Source organism: Rhinolophus sinicus, chromosome 4, assembly GCF_057876585.1.
Source record: "Rhinolophus sinicus isolate RSI-liver-muscle chromosome 4, RSI-T2T, whole genome shotgun sequence".
Taxonomy (NCBI): Eukaryota; Metazoa; Chordata; class Mammalia; order Chiroptera; family Rhinolophidae; genus Rhinolophus; species Rhinolophus sinicus.
The window spans coordinates 7,590,269-7,611,177 of NC_142504.1; the positions used below are offsets into that span (position 1 = coordinate 7,590,269).

The window sequence follows — 20,909 nt, forward strand, 5'->3', positions numbered from 1 at the left end:
GACTGAGTTTGCTGATTCAAGGAGCTAATATTGACTGGCACTCGCTACGTGCCCTGTTCTAAGTACTTTATGTCTCTAAAGGTCAGAGGAAGTTCAATGTCATGGTTCAGAGCTCAGACTTTGGACTGGCTAGATTACTAACTAGCCCAGTGAGTGGCTGGTTTCCTCAGTGACTCTATTTCCTCATTTTTAGAATGGGGAGCATGCCAACACCTGTGTCATGGGGGTGTCGGAGGATGGACTGTGTGAATATATGTGAACTGTTCAATAGGGTGCCAGGCACACAGTTAAGTTACAGAAACTAGCTTTTATCATCATCGTCTTATGACTCATCTCAAGGAAGCTGTGAGATAGGGTACTGTGGCTTTCCCCATTTTACAGTTGGGTACATTCAGGCACAGAGAGCAATTATCCCAAGGCCGCAAGGCTAGGAGGCAGTAAAGTGAGGATTAAAATACATGTCATCAGAGTTCAGTCTGTGGCTGTCACTGCTTTCTCTGCTGCTTCTCAGTTTCATAAGAAGGAAATGGCCGTGGATTTTTAGATGTAACCTGTCGTATGGAAGAGGGGTGTCTACATGGAAGAGGGGTTTCTCTCCTACTAGTGGCTTGTACTTTACCACTGGTCCCTCCAGATGACCCTACAGACCCGTTGACTCAACAGAGGTCAACAAGTTGTCTGGCAGTGCATCTTCTATTTGCAGGAATCCTAGCTTAGTAAATGGCATCGCTACCTACGTGTTGTGTAACGTGAGACCGAATCCCGAGTCACCTGTGACGTCAGCTTCTCCTTCCTCTCCTATTTTCAGTCCACCATCAATTCCTGTTGATTTTCACTTTTAAAATAGCTCCTAAATCCTTCACCTCTCCATCTCCAACCCTTCACCCCCAGCACAGGCTACTTCTGTCAATCACTTTCTTACCAAGCGCCTCCAGTCTGTCTTTGCCCCATTCTAGTATGTTCTCCCTGTAGGCTGAGGTACAATGCAAATCTGGTAATCTTGTGCTAGGGCTTAAAACATCACCCACTTTCTCGTTCAAATGCAGACCTGTCTGACTCCGACACTTGTCCTCTTGCTTATGCCGTCTTGCCTCCATAGAGTTTGGAGCAGTTGGCTTTGACTTGAAAAGCTGAGAAAAGTAAGATTCTTAGTTGTCAAGTGGAATCTGGTTGTCTTTGACCTCATTTATTAAATTCGCGCTGCAGATAATTAGGTCCTAGAATCTGACCCCATTACCAGACCTGTCAGCAGAACTCACGTGTTCCACACAAATTTATATTATCTGACCTTTTTTTCTTTGGCAAAGTATTTTGTAACAGAAAAATGAGAAGATGCATGGCGGCCTTTTCTAATTTTTTTTCACAATATTCCTCACTAATCTAGCTAAGGTATTTTGCGTGTTCGTGTGTGTGATTGTTTTTATTATTATTGGTTTGGTTTGTCTGTGCATGACTGAGTCCTTATCAGAGCAGATATCAGCAGGTTGGGTCCCAAGTTTGCTAGAACTGAGTTTAGATAAAAAAAAAAGAAAATTAAATCATCAGCATCCAATTTACCAAGGTAAATTTTAAAAGGTACTCAATTAGCAAATTGCCAGCACTGAGTAGAAAGTCCCTCTGTCTGTTTTCCTCTTATCAACTTTTAATCTCATCACTTCCCAGGGTGCACAAACAGATTGTAGGGAAGCTCTGCCCAGGGTATGGTGAAGGGGAAATGAGCATTTAAAAAAAAAAAAAAAAAAAAGTCAGAATGTGAGCCTCAGGATGGCAGCAAGCAGATTGATTAGCAGCCCCAGGGGGTAATCAGCAGTATTGGCATTTGGAATTGACCAGCAGGCCACCTTTCCCCCAGTTTTTACAATGGGTTTATTTTTAAATAAGCATGGTAAGGAATTTCTGGATTCATCTACGTATCTACGGAAGAGCAATTGTTTTGTTCATCAACCGCCAACACTGGCCCACTGTATCCACTGTCATCTTGGTGTTTGTGTGAAAAACTCTTTAAAGTGTGGCCACCTGTCCATGCTGATAGCATGTGCCCTGAAAGTATTTTATCTTAAGACAGCGTGAAGCCGATTTGTGAGGAAGCCCAGATAAAAACCAGAAGGAAGAGATTTCTACTGTATAATCCGGGGAATTTTGACAGAGCCTCCTAAGGTGAAAGAGATAAGAGGGAAAGGTCTACAGGGTTTTGTTTTCGTTTGTCTTACTGGGGGATGTGGGGTTGTGCCTAATCACCAGGGGGATAAAATATCTAAAACCCTGAGAATGGCGGAAATTTGTGTTTTTTAATGGAACCTTTCCTGAGGAACATTTTGAGGTTCTTCCATTTAGAGCTGGGATCGGACGCCCTGGGAGTGAAGCTGGGTAATCATTGGCCACTGTGCTTTCATCCCCAGCTTCTGGGGAGCAGATGAGGCCCAGGTCTGCAAGCCCAGCTCAGGACCCAGTGGATCAGGAGTCCCCTCTGTCAACATGCTGGGGAAGCATGTTGACACTAGGGTTAGTCCCTTGGAGAAGAGGACAACAAAGTCAGCGAGTGGGGCAACTCGATGGGTCTGTCTGAAGGGACACCAGCTGGAAGGACCCAGGCAACTGAGGAAGCTGTGCAGTAATGGGGGGCAGGTCCCCTCTGTGCAGGGGCACCCCTTTGGTTTTTCCTCAGGAACTCATAAATGCCGAGCGCTGAAGACCGCATCCACTTCGCTGAGAGGAAGTTTCCAGAAGAAGATGAGTTCTGGTCACCTCCCTGTACTTAGAGAACTTTCCTGTGAGACTTGGGCCTGTGGTCAGGCAGAACGTGGGTCTCTTCTGTTTCATCAGGCTATGTGCTCAGGCAATTCTCTGTGAATTCCTGCCTTTGCGATGCAGGTCGATCCTTCCAGAATCTTAACCCTAATCTCCCTCCTCCAATTCCTTCCAGCATAAAAACTTCCACTCATCCTTTAAGCCCAGAAACAAAAAAACACAAAACAAAACAAAAAAAGCATTCAAATCTATAAACGCTCCTTGGACTTCAGGCTGTGTTATCATTTCCTCTCTACTCTCCTAACAGTTTGTCCAGTTCTATTATGATGCTTAAGGGGAAAAGAATGATCATGTTGTGGGACCTCTGTGTGTTTCACTAGAGGAGACTACAGACTGCTTCCCCAGGTATCCTATTCCTGGTAAATTAATAATAATAATGGTAATAATAATAATAATAATATCACAGCAGGCCCTGTTCTAATTGCTTTATATATTTAGTCTTTACAACAATCCTGTGAGACAGGTTCTACTGTTGTTCCAGTTTTACAGATGAGGACATCAAGGGTTAGACATTTTGTGCAATTTGCCCAAAGTCACAGAGCTGTGGACATGGCAGAACCAGGATTAACGCCCAGGCTGTATCCTGACCTCACTCTCACTCTCAAGCCTACGCTCATCCTGAGAATGGACGCTCAAGGCCCAGAGGCGGGAGAACCACGCAGCGGCTAATGTCATCCTGGGCCCCAGCGCATGGCGTGATGCTTTGCCTTTCAGGGTGACTAATCCTGTGCTGAGCTGTCAGGTGGAAGCCTGTGGAGGCAGAGCCCAGCACTCCCCCCTCTGCGGAAAGCCCTCGCTGCTAATCTGATGCAATCAAATTTCCTAGGGTGGCCTTTGGAGCTCTGCTGTTGCTGGAGAGAGAGGGAGAAAGGAGTTTCACACATTGTTTTTTGATCAGCAGGTTTGGAAACTTTGAGTGTTTGGCTCGCAGGATGGTGGAAACGCTCCAGCATTTCCTGTGGCCTGGAGTCTGGGTTCTGAGATAGGGAACTGGGCCTGAGCTTTGCCTCTTCCACTGGGGAATGTCAGCACTAGTCACAGAGTGACAGGGCTTGCAGGGAGGAGGGCAGCTGGGCTGGAGGAGGAGGGGGGTGGTTGTGATGGGGGGCAGGGAGGAGGGAAGCCATCACTGGCATTACAGCAGCTGAAAAGGAATTTGTAAAGCAAATATCCAAAAACCAGAACAAGGAGGGAAGTGTGTTCATTAGTTTACAAAATAATGAACTTTCCACTCGAGATGCTGATTCCCTAAGTGCACAGAGCTCAGAGTAAAGGGATGAAAACCCGCAGCTCAGCTCTGGTCTCATCTGGTTTGTGACAGAATTTCTCCAGGAGGAAAATGAATCTGGAATCGGCCTTGTTTGCACCTCTGAGCGCCTCCATTTCTATTTCTGTCCAATGGGAGCAATGAATAGCTGCTGCTTAAAGAAGTGCCTGGAGGTTTTCTGTGCAAGGAATTCTGGATTTTAAAAATGCATCATTGGCTTGAGTTAAGAAAAAAAATAATCTCCGAATTTACTGTTAAGGAACTAGTGATTCATTCACTTGTCTGAGAAATATTTATTGAGCTGCTGTTTGCCATGCTATCTGGTCAGGACCAGAGATACACAGATGAATAAGGCATATGATCCCTACCCCCTACCTTGGGGAGCTCAAATAAACCTATAGCAGAAGGTGTGGAAAGGTGCTTTGGTAGGTACATTGTAAATACCTAAGAGGACAGATGTCGGGGCAACTGCTTCTAGCGTGAGAGACTGTGGGGTCAGGGAAATCTGTGCGAGGAGCTGGCACATGAGATTGGCTTTGAAGCAAAGGTGGCAATTTTTGAAGCCACCCCAAGGGAAGAGGAAAAGACACCCCAGGTAGAGGGAACATTATGAACACAGGCAAGAGGCACAAGAATTTTGCATGCCCAGGAAATGGCAGCAGCTTGATTAGGAAAGAGGTAGCGAACGTTTGTTTGTCTCTGTACCATCCCTCTCCACATGGCACATCTGGAGAGGGAGTCTGACCTGGCCAGTCTGAGGTTTGCCTTCTTGAAGCGGTGCTACCAACAGCCACTGCAAAAGGACTACTGATGATCTTAAGGGAAAACCTATTTGCTATGTCTGCCTTACGGCCATTGCCTGTGTCTGTGGGAATGCTAGGAAAATGTGCACTGGTTGTGCTGGGAGGCAGCCTAGAGCCCATCTGTGGAAGGTTTATGTGCTGTACTCCCCCAAAGCACCATCCAAAGATTTAAAACAGGAAGTGAGATGTTCAGATTCGAACTACCACAAATATAAATATTCTGTTTCTTTTGCTGTTTATCGTCTGCTAGTTTGCACAGTAGAAGCTGTAGTTAATTGAATTTTTACTGTCCTTTGTGAATTGGAAAGAGTTACTCAAAAGAATTGAGCTGCTTTCCTGGAGACAATCCCGTAGAAGCAGGTGATGATAACTCAATATGGGACGAAAGTCAAGAGTTTTCTCTGCCACTTTCCACTACATTTCTGGCCAAGACTATTCAGCAAATCCGTTTTTCCTGAGAAACAGAGGAGGCAACTAGTATCAAAGCATCATCTCCCAAAGAGTGTCCCATGACAAGCCAGTGCCAAGATGCTCCAGGAGGGGGGGAAAGAAACAGTTTTCTGGACAGATACATTTGGGAAATACTGTATGTGGCATGCGGAGATTTCACAGTCTACATGTATTCTATTAAAGGGCCAAGAAGTCCTGTAGTAAAGGAACCTTTTTCATAATATGGTATAGTGATTAAACACGTGGGCTGTGGAATCAGACATTTGTGGGTGGAGTTCTGGCTGGGCTTCGCATGTGGCTATGGGACTTGGGGCAAGTTAATGCGTCTGCATCTCAGTGTCCTTGTCTGTAAAATGGTTTAGGAATGCTTCCTATTTCATAACGTTGTTATGAAGCGTATACGCGTGTAGCACGTGAAGTGGTTAGTTATTAGCTATTACCCCTTTCCTACGGATCTCTTGGGCCTTTAATGTAATACAGGGAATAAAGTAAACCAAGGAACATTGTAGAATTCCCCACCCATTCCCCAGATGCGTTCAGGGGCTCGATAGGTACCTTATAAGGCAGAATGGTGGAGATGTCTAAGCCAGCTGCACAGACTTCCTTTTAGTGGTTTCCAAATTCTAGTTTGCATGACAGTTGTATCAGGCTGTTTATACAAATCGTATAGCTTATATTTACCGGGAAACTTTGACAGTAGATACGGTTTAACTGCCAGTAGCTCTGATGATTTGTTGGTAAGGAAGAGGATACACTCAGCTGACAGCCATGTTTGAAATGCCCGCCCTGCCCTGGTGCTGCAGCTGTGGCCAGATGTGCATTTTGTTCTTAGAATGCTCCATGTCGACCAGAAGAGTCCAGTGCCATGAGTGCACTGCAGAAAGCAAAGGATACCAGGAGACTGAGTTCGTTGACTGAAGATTTGACAATGTATTCCCGTGGTGGTTACGCCTGGCCAAGCACAGGACCTGCGTGCTGATGTTGCGTGGAGAGACTGATGAGATGATTTGTCTTGTGTCAAGTTCAGTAGTGGGTGACCCTGAGCGTTAGTGACCTGCCCAGAGGACTTGGTAGCTCACCACTGAACTGGAGGGTGATTTTGTTCTCAGAGGCCATTTCTGCATCTCCATCCATCGCCAACGTCTGCAGACATTCCTGATTGAGGGGGCCTATTGACCTCTAGTGGGCAGAGGTCATGGATGTGGCTAACCATTCTACACTGCACAGGACAGCCCTACAACAAAGGACAATGGGCCCACATGCTAACTGTGCCACAGGTGAGAAAACCTGTGCTAGAAACTTCCTTTCCTAAATTTTATCAGGAGCAACAATGACTATAGATAGAAGCCTTGAGCGCTAACTGTTTCCTCATGGAAATAATACATTCGGGAGGGTCAAATATGGACTTCTGAGGATAAGGACGTGGACCGGATTATTCATTCTGCCCTGGTACACCTGCCTCCACCCCACAGGAGCCTGGCTGTGCCCTCTGTGTGCTGTTTGTTAAGCTGGGGAAAAGTGATGAGGTCTAATTGGGTTTGGTTAAGTGAATTCCCAGGGGATGCCGCAGGCTCATAGCTCTCTCGGTGGCTGCTTTGTACACTGCTCCCACTTTATTCTCCAGGGAGAGACATGTCATTGTATTCTCACCTGTTCAACAGGTTTTGTCTGCACAGTCTTTGGGAAATAAATACCAGTGAAAAGGGAAGAAAAGCACACTTGACCTTTGATTCCTGGAAGACTAGATGACCCTTTTCAGTGTAATTCTAGACTATTTTGTGTGGTGTGGGGAGGAAGGTGCTCCAAATGCATTTTTATTTTTATAATTTACTCTCTTGAACCTCAAGATTGTGTGTTCTTTGTTTCGAATAGTGTTACCTGATAGCCACACTGCATAGTGTGTTTTCACATTAGAGCCTGGTTTCTTAATTCTTAGTCTAGGGGGTGTAATTGGATCCCGAATCGAAGTGACGTGGTACAGATATAATACGCTGTCCTTAGAATTCTCAAGTGACTAATGTGCATACTACAAAGAAGAAGCCCCAGAACAGATTGCCTGCTTGTATTTGCTCATTTGAGACTCCATAAGTATTTAACAAGTCCCTGTTGTTGAATGTTCAGTTGTTTTCAAGTTTTGGGAATTGCAACCGAAACAGCCATTGGCATTGTTATGGTTTAGTTAATAATTATGTCTTGAGGAAACATCCTAGAAAAGTAAAATTACTCAAAGAGAATACAGAACTTTAAGGCTTTTGGTGCAGTTTGCCAAAAGTACCTATGGAAAGTTGTACCAGTTTATGCTCTGAGTAGATATGCATGGCTGTGGGTTTTCTTCTTTAGAAATCACAACCAAGAGATACGATGCGAGTGTCTGTGGTGAATGAGCCTACCAAGTTATGAGACAGCTCTCGTTATCAGAACTCATTACTGTTGCCCGAACTTACTTGGCTTTGGCCATTCACCTGTGTCAGGAACATACCAGCCACACTCCTGCCTCAGGGCCTTTGCACTTGCTGTTCCCTTGGCCTGAGGCGTGATTTCTCCGGATGTCTGTCCACATGGCTCACCTCCTCACCTCTCCGAGGTCCATCCTCAAATGCTGCCTTCTCAGTGAAGCTTCCCCTGATTTCCCCATTTACAATTGTACTCCTGCCCCTTCCACACAGATATCCTCACGTGCTTCAGATTCTCCTTCCTGCTCGGTGTCTCATGATGCCACCCAACATCTGGGTCCCCAGCATCGAGAACAGACACAGAGTAGGGCTCAGTCATTATGCGTTGAATGAGCGACTGTACCACTGTTCTCGCTGGTTAGCACTGATGCGTGGGCACAGCAGCCTGTCCTCATCCTTGGCCACTGGAGCAGCACTTTTGTTTGGGATCGTTTCCTTTACTTGTCACCTCTGGTGACGTTAGTTATTTTATATAACTGTGGTGTTGTTGAGGCCGCCAGTATTAGCTCTTCTATCTCTGCTGCCTCAGTAATGTCCAACTGCCACTGAGACAGTAACTGATAAAGTTTACTCTGGTCTGATAAAGGCCCAGTGCACATGTTTGATTAGAATCTTCATACAGAGATCAGTTGCTAAAAAAATAAAGAAGACCAAGACCCTAATAGGAAAGGGGCGAAGGATTTGGACAGTTCACAAAAAAGTGAACATGGGACTTTGCCCCTTTATGTTCAACTGCACTCACAGTAAGAGAAATACACGTTACAAGTGCAGTGAGATATATTATTTTCGATGTGTCAGGTGTGCAGAAGTTCAATCTGTTGGTGATGCTATGTGTCAATAGGCAGATTCATCCACGGCTAGAGGAAGTGCGGATTGGTACAGCTCTTGTGAACGGATATTTGGAAATGACCATCAAAATTTAAAACTGCACATGCTCTTTGACCCAGCAATTTCACTTCTGTGAATCTATCGTAAGGATGTACTTGCACGTGTGCAAAATGATGTATGCGGAAAGTTATTCACCACAGCTTTGTTTATAATAGCCAAAGGAAAGACATCCCCCACTGGCCACGGCAGAGGACTGGTTCATCAGATAGGATATTTCCCTACAAAGAGCTATGATTTAGCTGGGAAAGGAACCAGGGCAATATTTGTACTGTTACAATGTTTGTACTAATATGGAAAAATTTAGAATATACACGAAATGAAAAACTAAACAAAACAGGTTATGGAATGCTGCCTTTTATATAAAGAAAAGGGAAAATGTAATATATTTTTGCATTTGCCTTACATACATGAAGAAATTCTGGAGGAATACAGAAGAAACTAATAACAGTGGATAGCTGGAGGGATGGGGTAAAAGTGGATACTGGGTGTGTGGGGCACTTCGGGAGGAGGGAGATTCTACACTGCACAGCTTTACACACACACACACACACACACACACACACACACAAACACACACACCCCTACATTCAAGTTTTGAATCCTGTGAATGTTCTACCTGTTCAAAAATATTATTTAAAAAGTCATCCTAAAAGAAACAGGCTAGTCTAGGAGACGCAGCAAAGGATCATCTTACTTCTTTTGTGTGAGCAGCACTGTTCATTCAAATGAGAATTCAAGGTCTGTTCTGAATGCTGCACTATCCACATCTCTTCCCTGTGAAGGTGCATTGTGTGAACTGGCCTTGGGGAGGGAGTGTGTGTGTGCCTGTGTGTGAACCTTGGGGCATTTCTCCTTCCTCATGATATCCTGGTTGCTATAGTGCGGAGCTCTATTTGTGACACGCAGAAAGCACTTTAAAGAAATGCTGCTTCCTGACCATGACTTCCTGGGCAATCTGCCTTCCGGAGACTGTTGAGAGTGAGGAGTTCACGTGCATTTCTGGACAGAGCGAGTCCAGCTCACCGAGACCCAGAGCACCATTTGGAGCAGAACCCGTGGTAAGGGGCGCCTGGCTTTCCCCTGAGGGTCAGGCAAGCGGTCCCTCACCAGGGCCATGTCTCCTGGCAGCTTTGACTCTAGGGCGTTGGCACCTTCCCCTCATTTGTCTTCTCTCCTCAGGAGTGGCCGGTGGTGCAGTTGGCGCCTTGTGTCTTCTGTACCCAGAGCCGTTTCTTGTACCTAAACCACCAGTGAAAACAGGAAGTGATGAAGCAGAATTTGCCTTGCATCTACACTGAGCGACTTTTCTTTTTTCTCTTTTTGTCATTCCTCATTAGGGATAGACACGTGCAGCTGTCTACACCACAGGATCCCAGTGCCACCGTCTCTGGATATTCTCGGGGTTTACAATGCCGCCGCCCGCGGACATTGTCAAGGTGGCCATCGAGTGGCCAGGCGCCTACCCCAAACTCATGGAAATCGATCAGGTTAGTAATTAATGCTGGGAGCCGTTTGGGGGTTATTGTCAGCTTCCTTTCTCTTCTGTAATTTTCACAGACTTTGGATAGCGCTTTTTTCCCCTTTCTGTCTCTGGCTGTGTTGAAAAATCTGTGCAATAATAGTTGCAGTGTAGTTTGGGTTCTGTACCACACGCAGTGGCGATGGATGGGGTTTTTATACTCCTCCAGCATCTACTTGGTTTGTGTCCATACAGGGCTTGTGTCTGACGCTGTGAGGGAGGCGGGAGGCACAAGTGGATTGGGCTCTAGGCAGTTGACACAGTGGCGGCTGTCCCAGCCCTGCCTGGCAGGGACTTCTGAATCTGTGCAGACTGTTGTATCATGGGCAACACAAAACTTAATTTTTTGAATCACACTTCTCTTCAAATTTTGCAGAAGCAGCCAAGTGTATTATATTAACAGCTTGATAATGAAAGTAGCGACCAGGGGCTCAATCTTGGATCCCAGACAATTGCAATTTTATGATTACTGTAAAATGCACTGTGTGTCTGCTGTCTTATCTGGCATGTAATAAATACTCAATAAACATGTAATAAATGATAAAATATCAAGACCATTATTAAAATGGTTTTACCTATTAAAGCATCCTTTAACTTAGATCTGGACGGTTTTATGGTGTAGTCTCATTTACTGTTTGATTATAGGTTATCTCAAAAAGGCTACTTTTGTCATCCTAGAACATGATTTAAAGAAAAAAAAGGATTGAGACTTAATGTACACTTAAGGGTTTCATAGAGCAAATGATGTAGGTTTCTAGATGGCTTTCTAACTTTTCAAAGTTAGGGTACCATGGCAACTCCAGTTTTCACTTATACTTGATACTATTTTATGATTATGATCTATACTTTTTTTTTTTTCTCCTGGTCAGATTTTAGTATCTGGTTGAAGACCATTATAAGAGTTATATAACATTTATGGATCCAAAGGACTCATTAAAATAAATTATAAAGGCCAAGTCAGGATTAGTTGAACTTGAGCGTGAATGTAAGACAGGGTAACTTTTTAGGATTGTTGTCAAAAGCGGTGTCATCAGACCAGCCCGTCATTGTCATTTTAACTGCTCTCTAAGGTAATTTTTGTGACTCTAGAGGAAACCCATGCAGGAAGAGAAGCCCGCCCAGTAGTTTTATATACATTTGTTTATATCCTTTTTCACGTGCTGTTTGCGAGAAGGTACGAGTTGAATTTTACTTTCAAATATGTCTGGGCCTACTTGGTGCAGACTAAATGCAGTTAGGGTTAGGTTTGGCTACATCCTAAGAGAACAGTGCTTCAAAGAGCTGGAAGCTGGTCCCATCCACATGGCAGTCCTGTGCTGGCGTGATGCTCCAGTGCCATGGACCCAGGTCTCTCGGTCTTGCTGTTTCCCCTTCTCCATATGTGGGGCTGAGGACCAGTTGCGTGGGCACCACCTGGAGGCTCATTAGAAATGGAGAGTCTCAGACCCTACCCCAGACCTTTGGACCCAGGATCTACACTTTCCTGCAAAACCCCCAGGGAATTCCTATGTGTAGTTAATTCTAGGAAGAGCTGGGCTGGTACTTGGTGCCCAAGTCTGAGTCCTCATCAGAACCACCTGGGGCCCCATCCCCAAAGACACGAAATCAGTGGTTCAGGTAAACTGTTGTGTTTGGATTCCGCCGTGGCCTGGAGTGTTTGGGAACCTCTGCTTTAAGACAGCAGCCCCTCATGCACCGTCTGAGGGGCCTGTGGCGTCAGTGTCCTGTTCCTGCCTTTGCTGTGTGTGTATTAATACTTTTTGAAAACATATATTTTAAAATTTTGGAATAATTTTAGGTTTACAGGAAAATTGCCAAGATAGTAGAGAATTTCCATCTGCTCTTCACTCAGTTTCGCATCGTAATTTAACAGTGACACATTTGCTGAAACGAAATTAACAATGATGCATAATTAGTCCCAAACTACAGACTTTATTTGGATTTCACCAGGTTTCCCGCCAGTGTCCTTTTCCTGTTTCAGCGTCCAATCCAGGAATGCCAACACACTGCAGTATAGTCTCACGTTTCCTCAGTCTCCTCCAGGCTTTGACAGTCGCTCAAGCTTTCTTTTTTTCATGGACTGACAGTTTTGAAAAATAACTTTATTCCGATACAATTTCTAACACAGAGAAGTGGCAAGAATAGTACAAAGAACTTCTGTCTGCCTTTTATCTAGATTCACTGATTATTAATATTTTGCTTCATTTAGTTTATATCTCCTTTTTCTGAACCGTTTACATTTATATACCCTCCTTTTGAGGGTAGTTTAGAGTCATTATATCCCTTTAGTTCTAAATACTCAGCCTGCCTTTCCTAAGAACACAATCATTCTTATAGAACCACAGTCTCTTTATGAAAACTAGGAAATTGGACATTAGTTGAACGCTATCATCTAATTCAAAGTCCGTATTCAGATTTCATCAGTTGTCCCCATAAGGTCTTTTATAGGTATTTGCCTGGAGTCCGGTAGCCCTCCAGGACCGTGTATTACGTTCACTGTCATGCGTCTCTGGTCTTCATTGATCTGGAATGGTTCCTCAGTCTTTCTTTATCTTTTGTGGCCTTTTTGTAGAGTACAGGATAGCTATTTTGTGGAATGTCCTTCAGTTTGGGTTTCTCTGATGCTTTCTCCTCATTAGAGTCAGGTTTTGCATTTTGGGCAGAAATGCCAGACAGGTGATGCCATATCCTTCTTGAAGGATCGTATCCGGAGGCACATGCTGTTGTCTTGTCTCACTCTTGGTGAGGATTCTGGTTTCACACATGCAGATACTGTGTTTCCTAGAAATTAAGTGATTTGCTAGTTAGTGAGACTGGGACACAAAGCCAGGCCTCCCTTACTCTGAAGACTGAACTTTTCAACAGTTGGCTAAATTGTAGACCCCCTGCTAATGCCACAGGGGGACCTACATAAAGAGTTGGAAACCTAGTCCCTTATTGTCCTGCAGCTGCTGACGTTGGAATGAGACTCATGGCAGTGCTGGTGTCAGGTGTGGTTTCTTGCCCGAGTCAGAAGTTGGCACAGGAATCGGACATGTATTCACACATGAATGAAGATTTGAACATGATCATTACTTGAATTTTCTCCTAATTTTCTAATTTTCTCCTTGTTCAATTAAGGCCACATAACCTGCCTCTCTCCCACTGCACATTACCTTTGTTTAGAAAGCTCTTTGCGCTTTTTCTACCTGGATAGCGACTATTTCACTGAAAGATATTCCTGGAAGTTGGGTTAGGCATCGCTGCCATGTGTTTTCCCGAAATCTGGAGTATCCCTCTCCTTATCACATTGTGTTGTCACTTACCGTTGTGTCTTATCAGCTTAAACGGGGTCCTCAACCTTGAGTAGGCCCAAGAATCACCTGGTAACTTGTGAAAATCGCACATACCCAGCCCCGCCTCAGAGGTTTTGATTCTATTGGCTGGGGGGGTGGGCTCTGGTTTGTGATGAGCAGCTGAGTTGTCTGATACAGGGGCCCCCACGTCACGTGAAAACAGTCGGGAGCCTGTGAGCAGCTCCGTCTTCAGTGCTGTTTTTCTGGTGAACAGCCCTTACTTAATAAATGGATATTTAGTTAATGGGGATCAGTTCTGCTCAGCTGTCCTCCAGCAGTGCCCATTGAGGTCCAGGGATAGGTGCTGGGAGTGGACTGGTTTATCTTCTTCCTAAAATGTAAGGAGGCAATTCTGTGTTTTCACTCAGTGGGCAAAGAAAGCCCCTCAGAGCTTCTCATAAGTGGAGTTTCCTGTATCCCACGGAGCTGGCCAAAGAGTGGTCACTTAGCTCATTTGTTTGTTCGCGGCTCCTGCTCTGGCCTTTCCTGTCTGTTCTTGGGAGCCCCCTGAGACTGTGGGTGGTGGTCGTCTGGACATACCGAGCCGACAGGGCTTCCTATCCCCTTGTTCACTTGCTATCTACTGAACAGCGTATTTCTCAGTCAAGAGCGTAGAACCCCCAACGCTTTGACAAGAGGCGTCAGCTGAGAGGCAGTGCAGCCAACCGGACACGGTACAGGCTCCAGGACGCGTAGGCCTGGCGGTGAGCCCTGGATCCCCGCTTCCTGGGAGAGGCCCAGTGAGCCTCTCTGAGCCTCAGTGTCTCTGTCTTCTAAAGCCTAGAGGATAATTTGCCACTTTTGTGATTGTTGTGAAGATTAAAGAAAGTGTATAAAAAGTATGTAGAACATTGCTCGGCTCAGAGTAAACACTCTGTAAATTTAGGTGGCCATCACTGCCACGAGTTTAAGCAAGTACCCACTGGATTATGAAATGACAAGGTCCGGTTTTCCTTTTCCCCTGCCCTTCTGTCATGCACACTGTCCCTCCTTTCTCCTTCTTGCTCTGCCTAACTTCTTCAATGTTTGGGAAGGAGAGAAAATGAAAGGGCACGTGGGATAGAGACATCACCTAGTAATAAAGGGACTTACTCACTGGACTTGGAGCCGATTTGTGCCGTGGAAGATTTACTGGCTCCCTGGTAGTGCTCCACGGTATTTTCTTCCATCTCTTGGCCACTCACTGACATTTCTGGGCAGCAGCTCTTTTATTTCCTGTGCATGTTCTCCAAGCCTCATATTTCTTCTGCCCCTGCTCTGCTCTCACACACCTTTCTTTACAAAGAGTACACTGAGGACGGAGGGTCACCACCTTATCTGGGCCGCAGAGGTCTCTGCTTATGCATTTGCATGCTTCCATAGACCGCTAGATGCTTGTGTCTCCTGCCATCCTGCCTACCTTTTCACGACCAGCAGAGGAGGGAAGACGCGGCCCCATGCTCTTCCCAGGCCATTCAGCCTGTCTCAGCCCCCCATCTCTTTCTCAGCACCTGGGTTTTAACCATCCTTTGCCCTGACTAGAGGCTTTGCCCCATCAGTATCCTCTTCATTTGTTCTTTTCTCTTTCTCTACCTGCAATAGTAGGCTCTGTAATTACTACCATGGAAAACCTGTCTCTTAACCTGGTAACTCTCTTGCTAGTGTGCAGTTTATTTTCTGGCTTTCCATTCCAAGCTGATTGAAAGATTGTCAGTATAGGTCGCTCATGTCGCTTCAGTATCTACGTAGCCTTAGGAAGAATAATAATTTTCCCCTGTCTACAGCTGCCCTCTTTGATGGCACAATACCTTCCCGTTGGCTAAATCAAGTGGTCCTCACTCCACCGTGGCTGGCCTTGCCCGCTTGGGGGCAAAAGTGCTTGAAACCCCTCTCCCTTCATTAGACTTCAGTTCTGAGATTCTCCCTCCTTGTCTGATTAGTCTTTGCGAGTTTCCTTCGTAGCTCCGTGTCTTTCTCCTTCTTTCTAAATCTGTCATAGCCTCAGTGCTTAGCGCTCTGGTCTGTGTGTTCAGATGCCATGCTCTCTTGTGGCTTTAAGTATAACTTCTATCTAAATGCTACCAGCTCCCGTCACCAGCCTGGCCTACTAGTGAACCTCTCTGTCTGATGGATATATTATTCCCCTGTTAAACCTTCATTTGCCTACACAATACAAGCAAATGATTGATGAAACTGCTCAAATGTGAACCTGAAGAAAGGGGGTCTGATAGGTGCTACCAACTTTTGGAAGTGCTTTCATGTAGAAGAGGGATCATTAGATGTACCATTCTTGGCCCCCAGTGTAGAAACTCCATCCTGTCTGTACAAGGAAGTAGATCTCACTTCTACTCAAGAAAAGCGAGCATGGGCTATGTCAGCAGGCGAGGGGCCCTGCTCGTCATCTTGATGTGTGCCTCAGACAAACATAGCGGGGTCACGCACGCGGTGGATGCTGGGAAGAGGCACATGGTTTTCAACCTGAGTTGTGCAGGACCTTCTCAAATGGTTCAGGGCGAGAATTGTATGTGATGGGCTTCCAGGCTGTTCTAGAACACTCTGCCAGACCAGCTGGTGTTGACCTGTTTTCATTTCTGGATGCTATTGGGAAATATTTTGTTTGAAGAAAGTTACCACAGTTTAAACACACACACACACACACACACACACACACACACACACACACACACAAGCAAAACACCGTGCATGATCCTTGCGCTTTCTAGTGCCTTTGAGAGTCGAGTCAGATTCCTTAACTTGGCTCACATCCTTCCGTGAGTTTTCCTTGCGCATTGTCCTGGGTACCAGGTTGTCTATAGGCGCTACATGGGATTCTCACGTGTCCTCTTGTTTTGTAGAAGCTGACGTTAGAAGTGTGTCCCTGCACATTTATAAACTTTTTTTCAATCTCTTGAAGTTCCTTCCTAACAGTAAGCCTGCTCGAATTCCTCCCACCTTCCCTTCAGCTCTTCCCTCCCCTAAGTCCTGGCTTTGGTGAGCACTTGCGGAGGGAGCACCTCCTTTCTATTCAAACCATCTTTGATTGTGTTACCATATAGTCATTTCTCCATCCTTGTAACTTCTTATACCATTTTCTTTGCCTGCAGCGTTTATTTACAGTTGATATAATCAGCACATAATGTGCATTATCATTTACATTTTAAAAAATGTGCTCACGTGTTTTAAAGTAGATTATAAACCTCTGAGGGTCAGCTTGTGTTTCCTGCACCTTTCTGTCCTGTGGTCCATCACAGTGACCTCTATTTCTGTGTGTCTATTTCAATTGTGAACAGTAAAGATGAGAATACAACTTTGGTATTCTCCATTCTCGAAACAAAAATTACAGTAGTACCCCCTCCCCACAGATGGGTGGGGACTAGATTTCTCTAAAAGAAACATGGCTGCATGTATTTTTAGGCAAGCATATACAAAGTAATCACCTGTGGTTTCCCCTCAACCATCCTATTTCTGTAGTATATGTAAGACATAATTCAATACACATGAGTTTGATTTACCCAAGACCCTTTTAAAGCTTAATTGCATAAAGCATGTTTAAGTTCTTGTGCCTGCCCTCGGAGTTCTGCTTATCCGTACATAATAGTAGTAGCAGCAGTAATCGCAGCGTGTGCCATCTAACCAGTACGCACTGTGTGCCAGGCGCTGTGTGAGGTGCCCTGCACAGGCTACTTCATCTTTTCACTCGAGCCCAACAAGCCCGGCTTCAGACCTCAGTTCTTCATTGTCAGAGGGTCATTCACTTACCTAAGGTCACACAGCGAGGGAGCCACTGATAGGAAATGAATCCAGCACGTGTGACACTAAAACCCAGACAGTTTCCACTGAATCATAGATCTGTTTGGTAGTTCTTTTCAAAATTTATTTTCAGCTTCATTGAGGTATATTTTCCATTTAAAAATGATAAGATATTTAAAGTGTAGATCATGGTGATTTTATATATATATAAAATATTGTGAAAGGATTTCCCCTATGGAATTAATTACAACATCCATCACTCCACATGTTTATGGTTTCTTTTGTTTATTTGTTTGTTTTGTTTTTTGCTGAGAACATTTAAGTTCTACTCTTAGCAAATTTCAATTGTACAGTACAGTATTATCAACTGTAGTCACTGTGCTTTCTATTAGATCCTCAGGCCTTATTCATCTTAACGCTGAAAGTTCGTACCCTTTTACCAACCTTGCCTATTTACTTCATACCGCCCCCCCCCCCGAGCTCCTGTCAATCACTCTCCTATTCTCTGTTTCTATGAGTTTTTTGTTGTTGTTGTTGTTGTTTTTGTTTGTTTGTTTTTGTTTTTAAGATTCCATGTAGAAATGGTACCACATAGTATTGTTCTCTGTCTGACTTACTTCACTTGTTTGGTAGTTCTGTTTGAGTCTCCCCGTCTTTTACGCCCCTACTTAATGGTTCCCACCATCAATACCAGCCTGACTTGAGCAGAAGCATACATCATTGCCAGGTTGCCTGCTTCATCCACTAACAACAAGACTTCCAGGGACATACTGTGTTGACAACAAAGACAACTTAGGGAAAATCTGGCAAGTGTGGTCAGGGTTATACAGAAGGAGCCTAGCTGAAGCGAGACAGAACCTTGAAAGGCTGGTTTTGCAGGCTGGACACTGGGAGGGGCAGTTTGGACTGCCTGTGGCCATGGATTTTGGGTGGATTGATTTGGTCTCAAAATCTGGGCTGCTACTTAAGTGCTGTGTGAGTGGGGACAAGCCTCCTGCTTTATGAGGAAGAATTGGCAATATCCGTGCATCCTTCCTGGCGTTGCAGGGCTTCAGTGAGATAATCACTCAGCGTTCTGCTTAGTAATGGTAACCATTAGGAGCCAATTATGATTTATTCAGATTGGTACACAGAATAGAACAAGCTTCTTATGTTTCTAGCAGGACTGGAACCAATAATTCAAATGTTCCCTTCAATGCATTAAAGCCAACTCTTTAGCCCGAAAACCCATAATTCCTAAGGCATTTAAGTATTGGGAGCCTGCCGAACGAAAGTGACAGTTGAGCTCCACGTAAAGAGTTTTGAATTCGAATCTTTAAGATAACATAGAACACACAATATGCATGTACTTAACATCGCCACGCTGTACATTTAAAAGTAGTTAAGATTGTCGTTTTTATGTGATATGTATGTTACCATAATAAAAGAGAAAAAGTTTCCATAGAATCAAGAAAATGAGACTGAATTTCTGGAAAGCGAGATTCCAGCTTTGCTCTGTAGAAACGAAAAGTCACGGGATCTTCCTGGACCCTTCTTTCCTGAGTGGTTGGATTACATCAGGATTTCTCAATTTCAGCATGATTGATGTTTTGGACTGGATAATTCTTAGCTGCGGGGGCTGGTGGGCAGGATTTTAGCAGTATCCTAGCCTCTACCTGCTAGATGCCAGTAGTATTCCCTCCCCAGTTGTGACAACCCAAAATGTCTTCAGACATTGCCAAATGTGCCCTGGCCAGTGAACACCTTTCCCCCTGTGGAGAATGGACTAAACCAGTGACTCCTAAGCTTGATGCTACGTCAGAATCACTTACAAAACATTTCAGGCATACAGAGAGGATTATTGGCAGGGGCATTTCGAAGCCCCCGGGACTCCTGTTTTTATTGAGCTCCCTGGTGACTCTCATGTACTGGACCCAGGTTTGGAAATCCATGCCGTGATGCCCCATAAACCTCCATCTGCCGGTGACACCTCACACCCACCCTCACTTTCAGTGAGTGCCTCATCAGTCATGCAGCCCTAATAATTCTCCCCTTCTCCTTACCCTAGAGAGTACCAACACAGCACCTTTAAGAGCTCCTTTTGTCCCGCGTAAGAATGGTGTAATAAAGCCTGTGTGATGTTGCGCTATTGCTTTTGGTGCTGTCATTACAAGGCACAATGATATGGGGACAGAAGTAGTCATTTCCTACCTGATGTTTGCAGCTAAGTTGGGTATTGTAATTTGTAAAGCTATTTCTTCAACTTCCTTTAAAATAAAGTAGCTGGGCTACTTCCCTTTCCGGTTTTAGCTCTTTCTCTCTCTCTCTGTGTGATAGAGTCTATATAATCTCACAAAAATCTTAAAGTTTCCCATGCTTCAGAAGTGAAAGACAGCAAACACGTTTCTCTCCTCTACCGAGAGCTCAGTTTTATTTAGCAAGAATGAATTCTAGGATCCTGCTTTTTCCTTCTGAAAATGAATTGCGGATTTTAGTTTGCTTTCTAGGTACGTGGGGGCGGTATTTTCGTCCATTCTGTTTCCCTACCCCAACTCTGTCATTAAGGGTGCATTGGGCAGCTCAGGACAGCGCTTGTCACCAACTGCCTTTTCTTGAGATTCGGTGACTGAGATGGTTCATACTGGTTCACGATTTGGTTCATATTTCAGGAATCTTTAGTGTATGTCACACTTTGTACTTCATTTTCTTGGTAGATCAACTGGCGATTTGTAGTGGTGTATAAACATGCCTAGATTTTAGCATGCCGAGGACTCTGGATCTGCAGAAAAAGGCAGCTTGTTCTAGAGAATAGCAGCTTTATCTCTTGGGCCGTGTAGACCTGTACAGTGTGCCCAGAGCTCTGAGGAAATGAGAACAGCCTCAGGGAAATAACATATGTGCTTTCCTGTTTTCTTTTTTCTAGATTTCCATCCCAAGTGTCTGTGGGGCCTCTAAGTCCATGGTACCACAATTGTACCTGACAAAGCCCCTTCCCATCTCCCACAGCCCCTCAAATAGCAAGTCCTGTAGCGTCTACCTCCTAAATGGCCCTTGATGCTGTCTGCCTTTTCTCCATCCTCACTGCCACTGCTCTAGCTTACCTGCACTAGGTAACTCCAGGAGCATCTCAGCCGGCCTCCTTGCCACCACTCTCACTCCCCCTCCAATGCCCTCTCCCAGGCGTACGTGTTCTTCTGCAGCTCCCCCACTGCACTCACAATACAATCCATCCTTCCTGGCTGTGGTGACTAGGGCCCTGCTGTCCCCAGCCCTTGCCTATATCACCAGCCTGGCTTAGAGTCACTGTGGCTTCCCCCAAGTCCCTCTATCTGGGTTCTCATTATAAGGGACTCTTTGCCTTTCGGTGAGCGCACACTTCTCAGAGCCTTTACAAATGTAGTTTTTCTCTTACCTGGAAATTACCCCCTCATTTGTCTGCCTGTCTAATTCCTGTTCACTCTCCGTCCCAGATGGAATGTAGCTCCTTCGAGTGTCTTTTCTGACTCCTCAGACTAGATGAAGGTCCTTGTTAGATGCACTGTAGCGTCCTATATGGATCCACTTACTCACTGTGTGGTCTTCTGTGTGGCCCACGTGTGTCCCCAGCGCCTAGCACAAGGCCTGGTACACGGTGAACTCAGAATGAAAGTTGAACAAAGGAAATAAGTGATGTTTGTC

General features: G+C 45.0%; 1 protein-coding gene across 6 annotated transcripts in view; it reads left to right on the forward strand.

Annotated features, from left to right (window-relative positions):
- Positions 1-20,909, forward strand: part of ELMO1 (engulfment and cell motility 1) — a 474,721-nt gene that overhangs the window by 76,512 nt on the left and 377,300 nt on the right. For 5 of the 6 annotated variants that reach the window (XM_019726329.3, XM_074341005.2, XM_019726327.3 and 2 more), the window contains exon 2: positions 10,007-10,156. In XM_019726329.3, coding sequence (XP_019581888.1) covers positions 10,079-10,156 — 78 coding nt within the window. In that variant the 5' untranslated portion in view covers positions 10,007-10,078. Of the gene's footprint in view, positions 1-9,608; positions 9,728-10,006; positions 10,157-20,909 lie in introns of those variants that run through there. The other variant, XM_019726328.3, reaches the window with a different exon arrangement.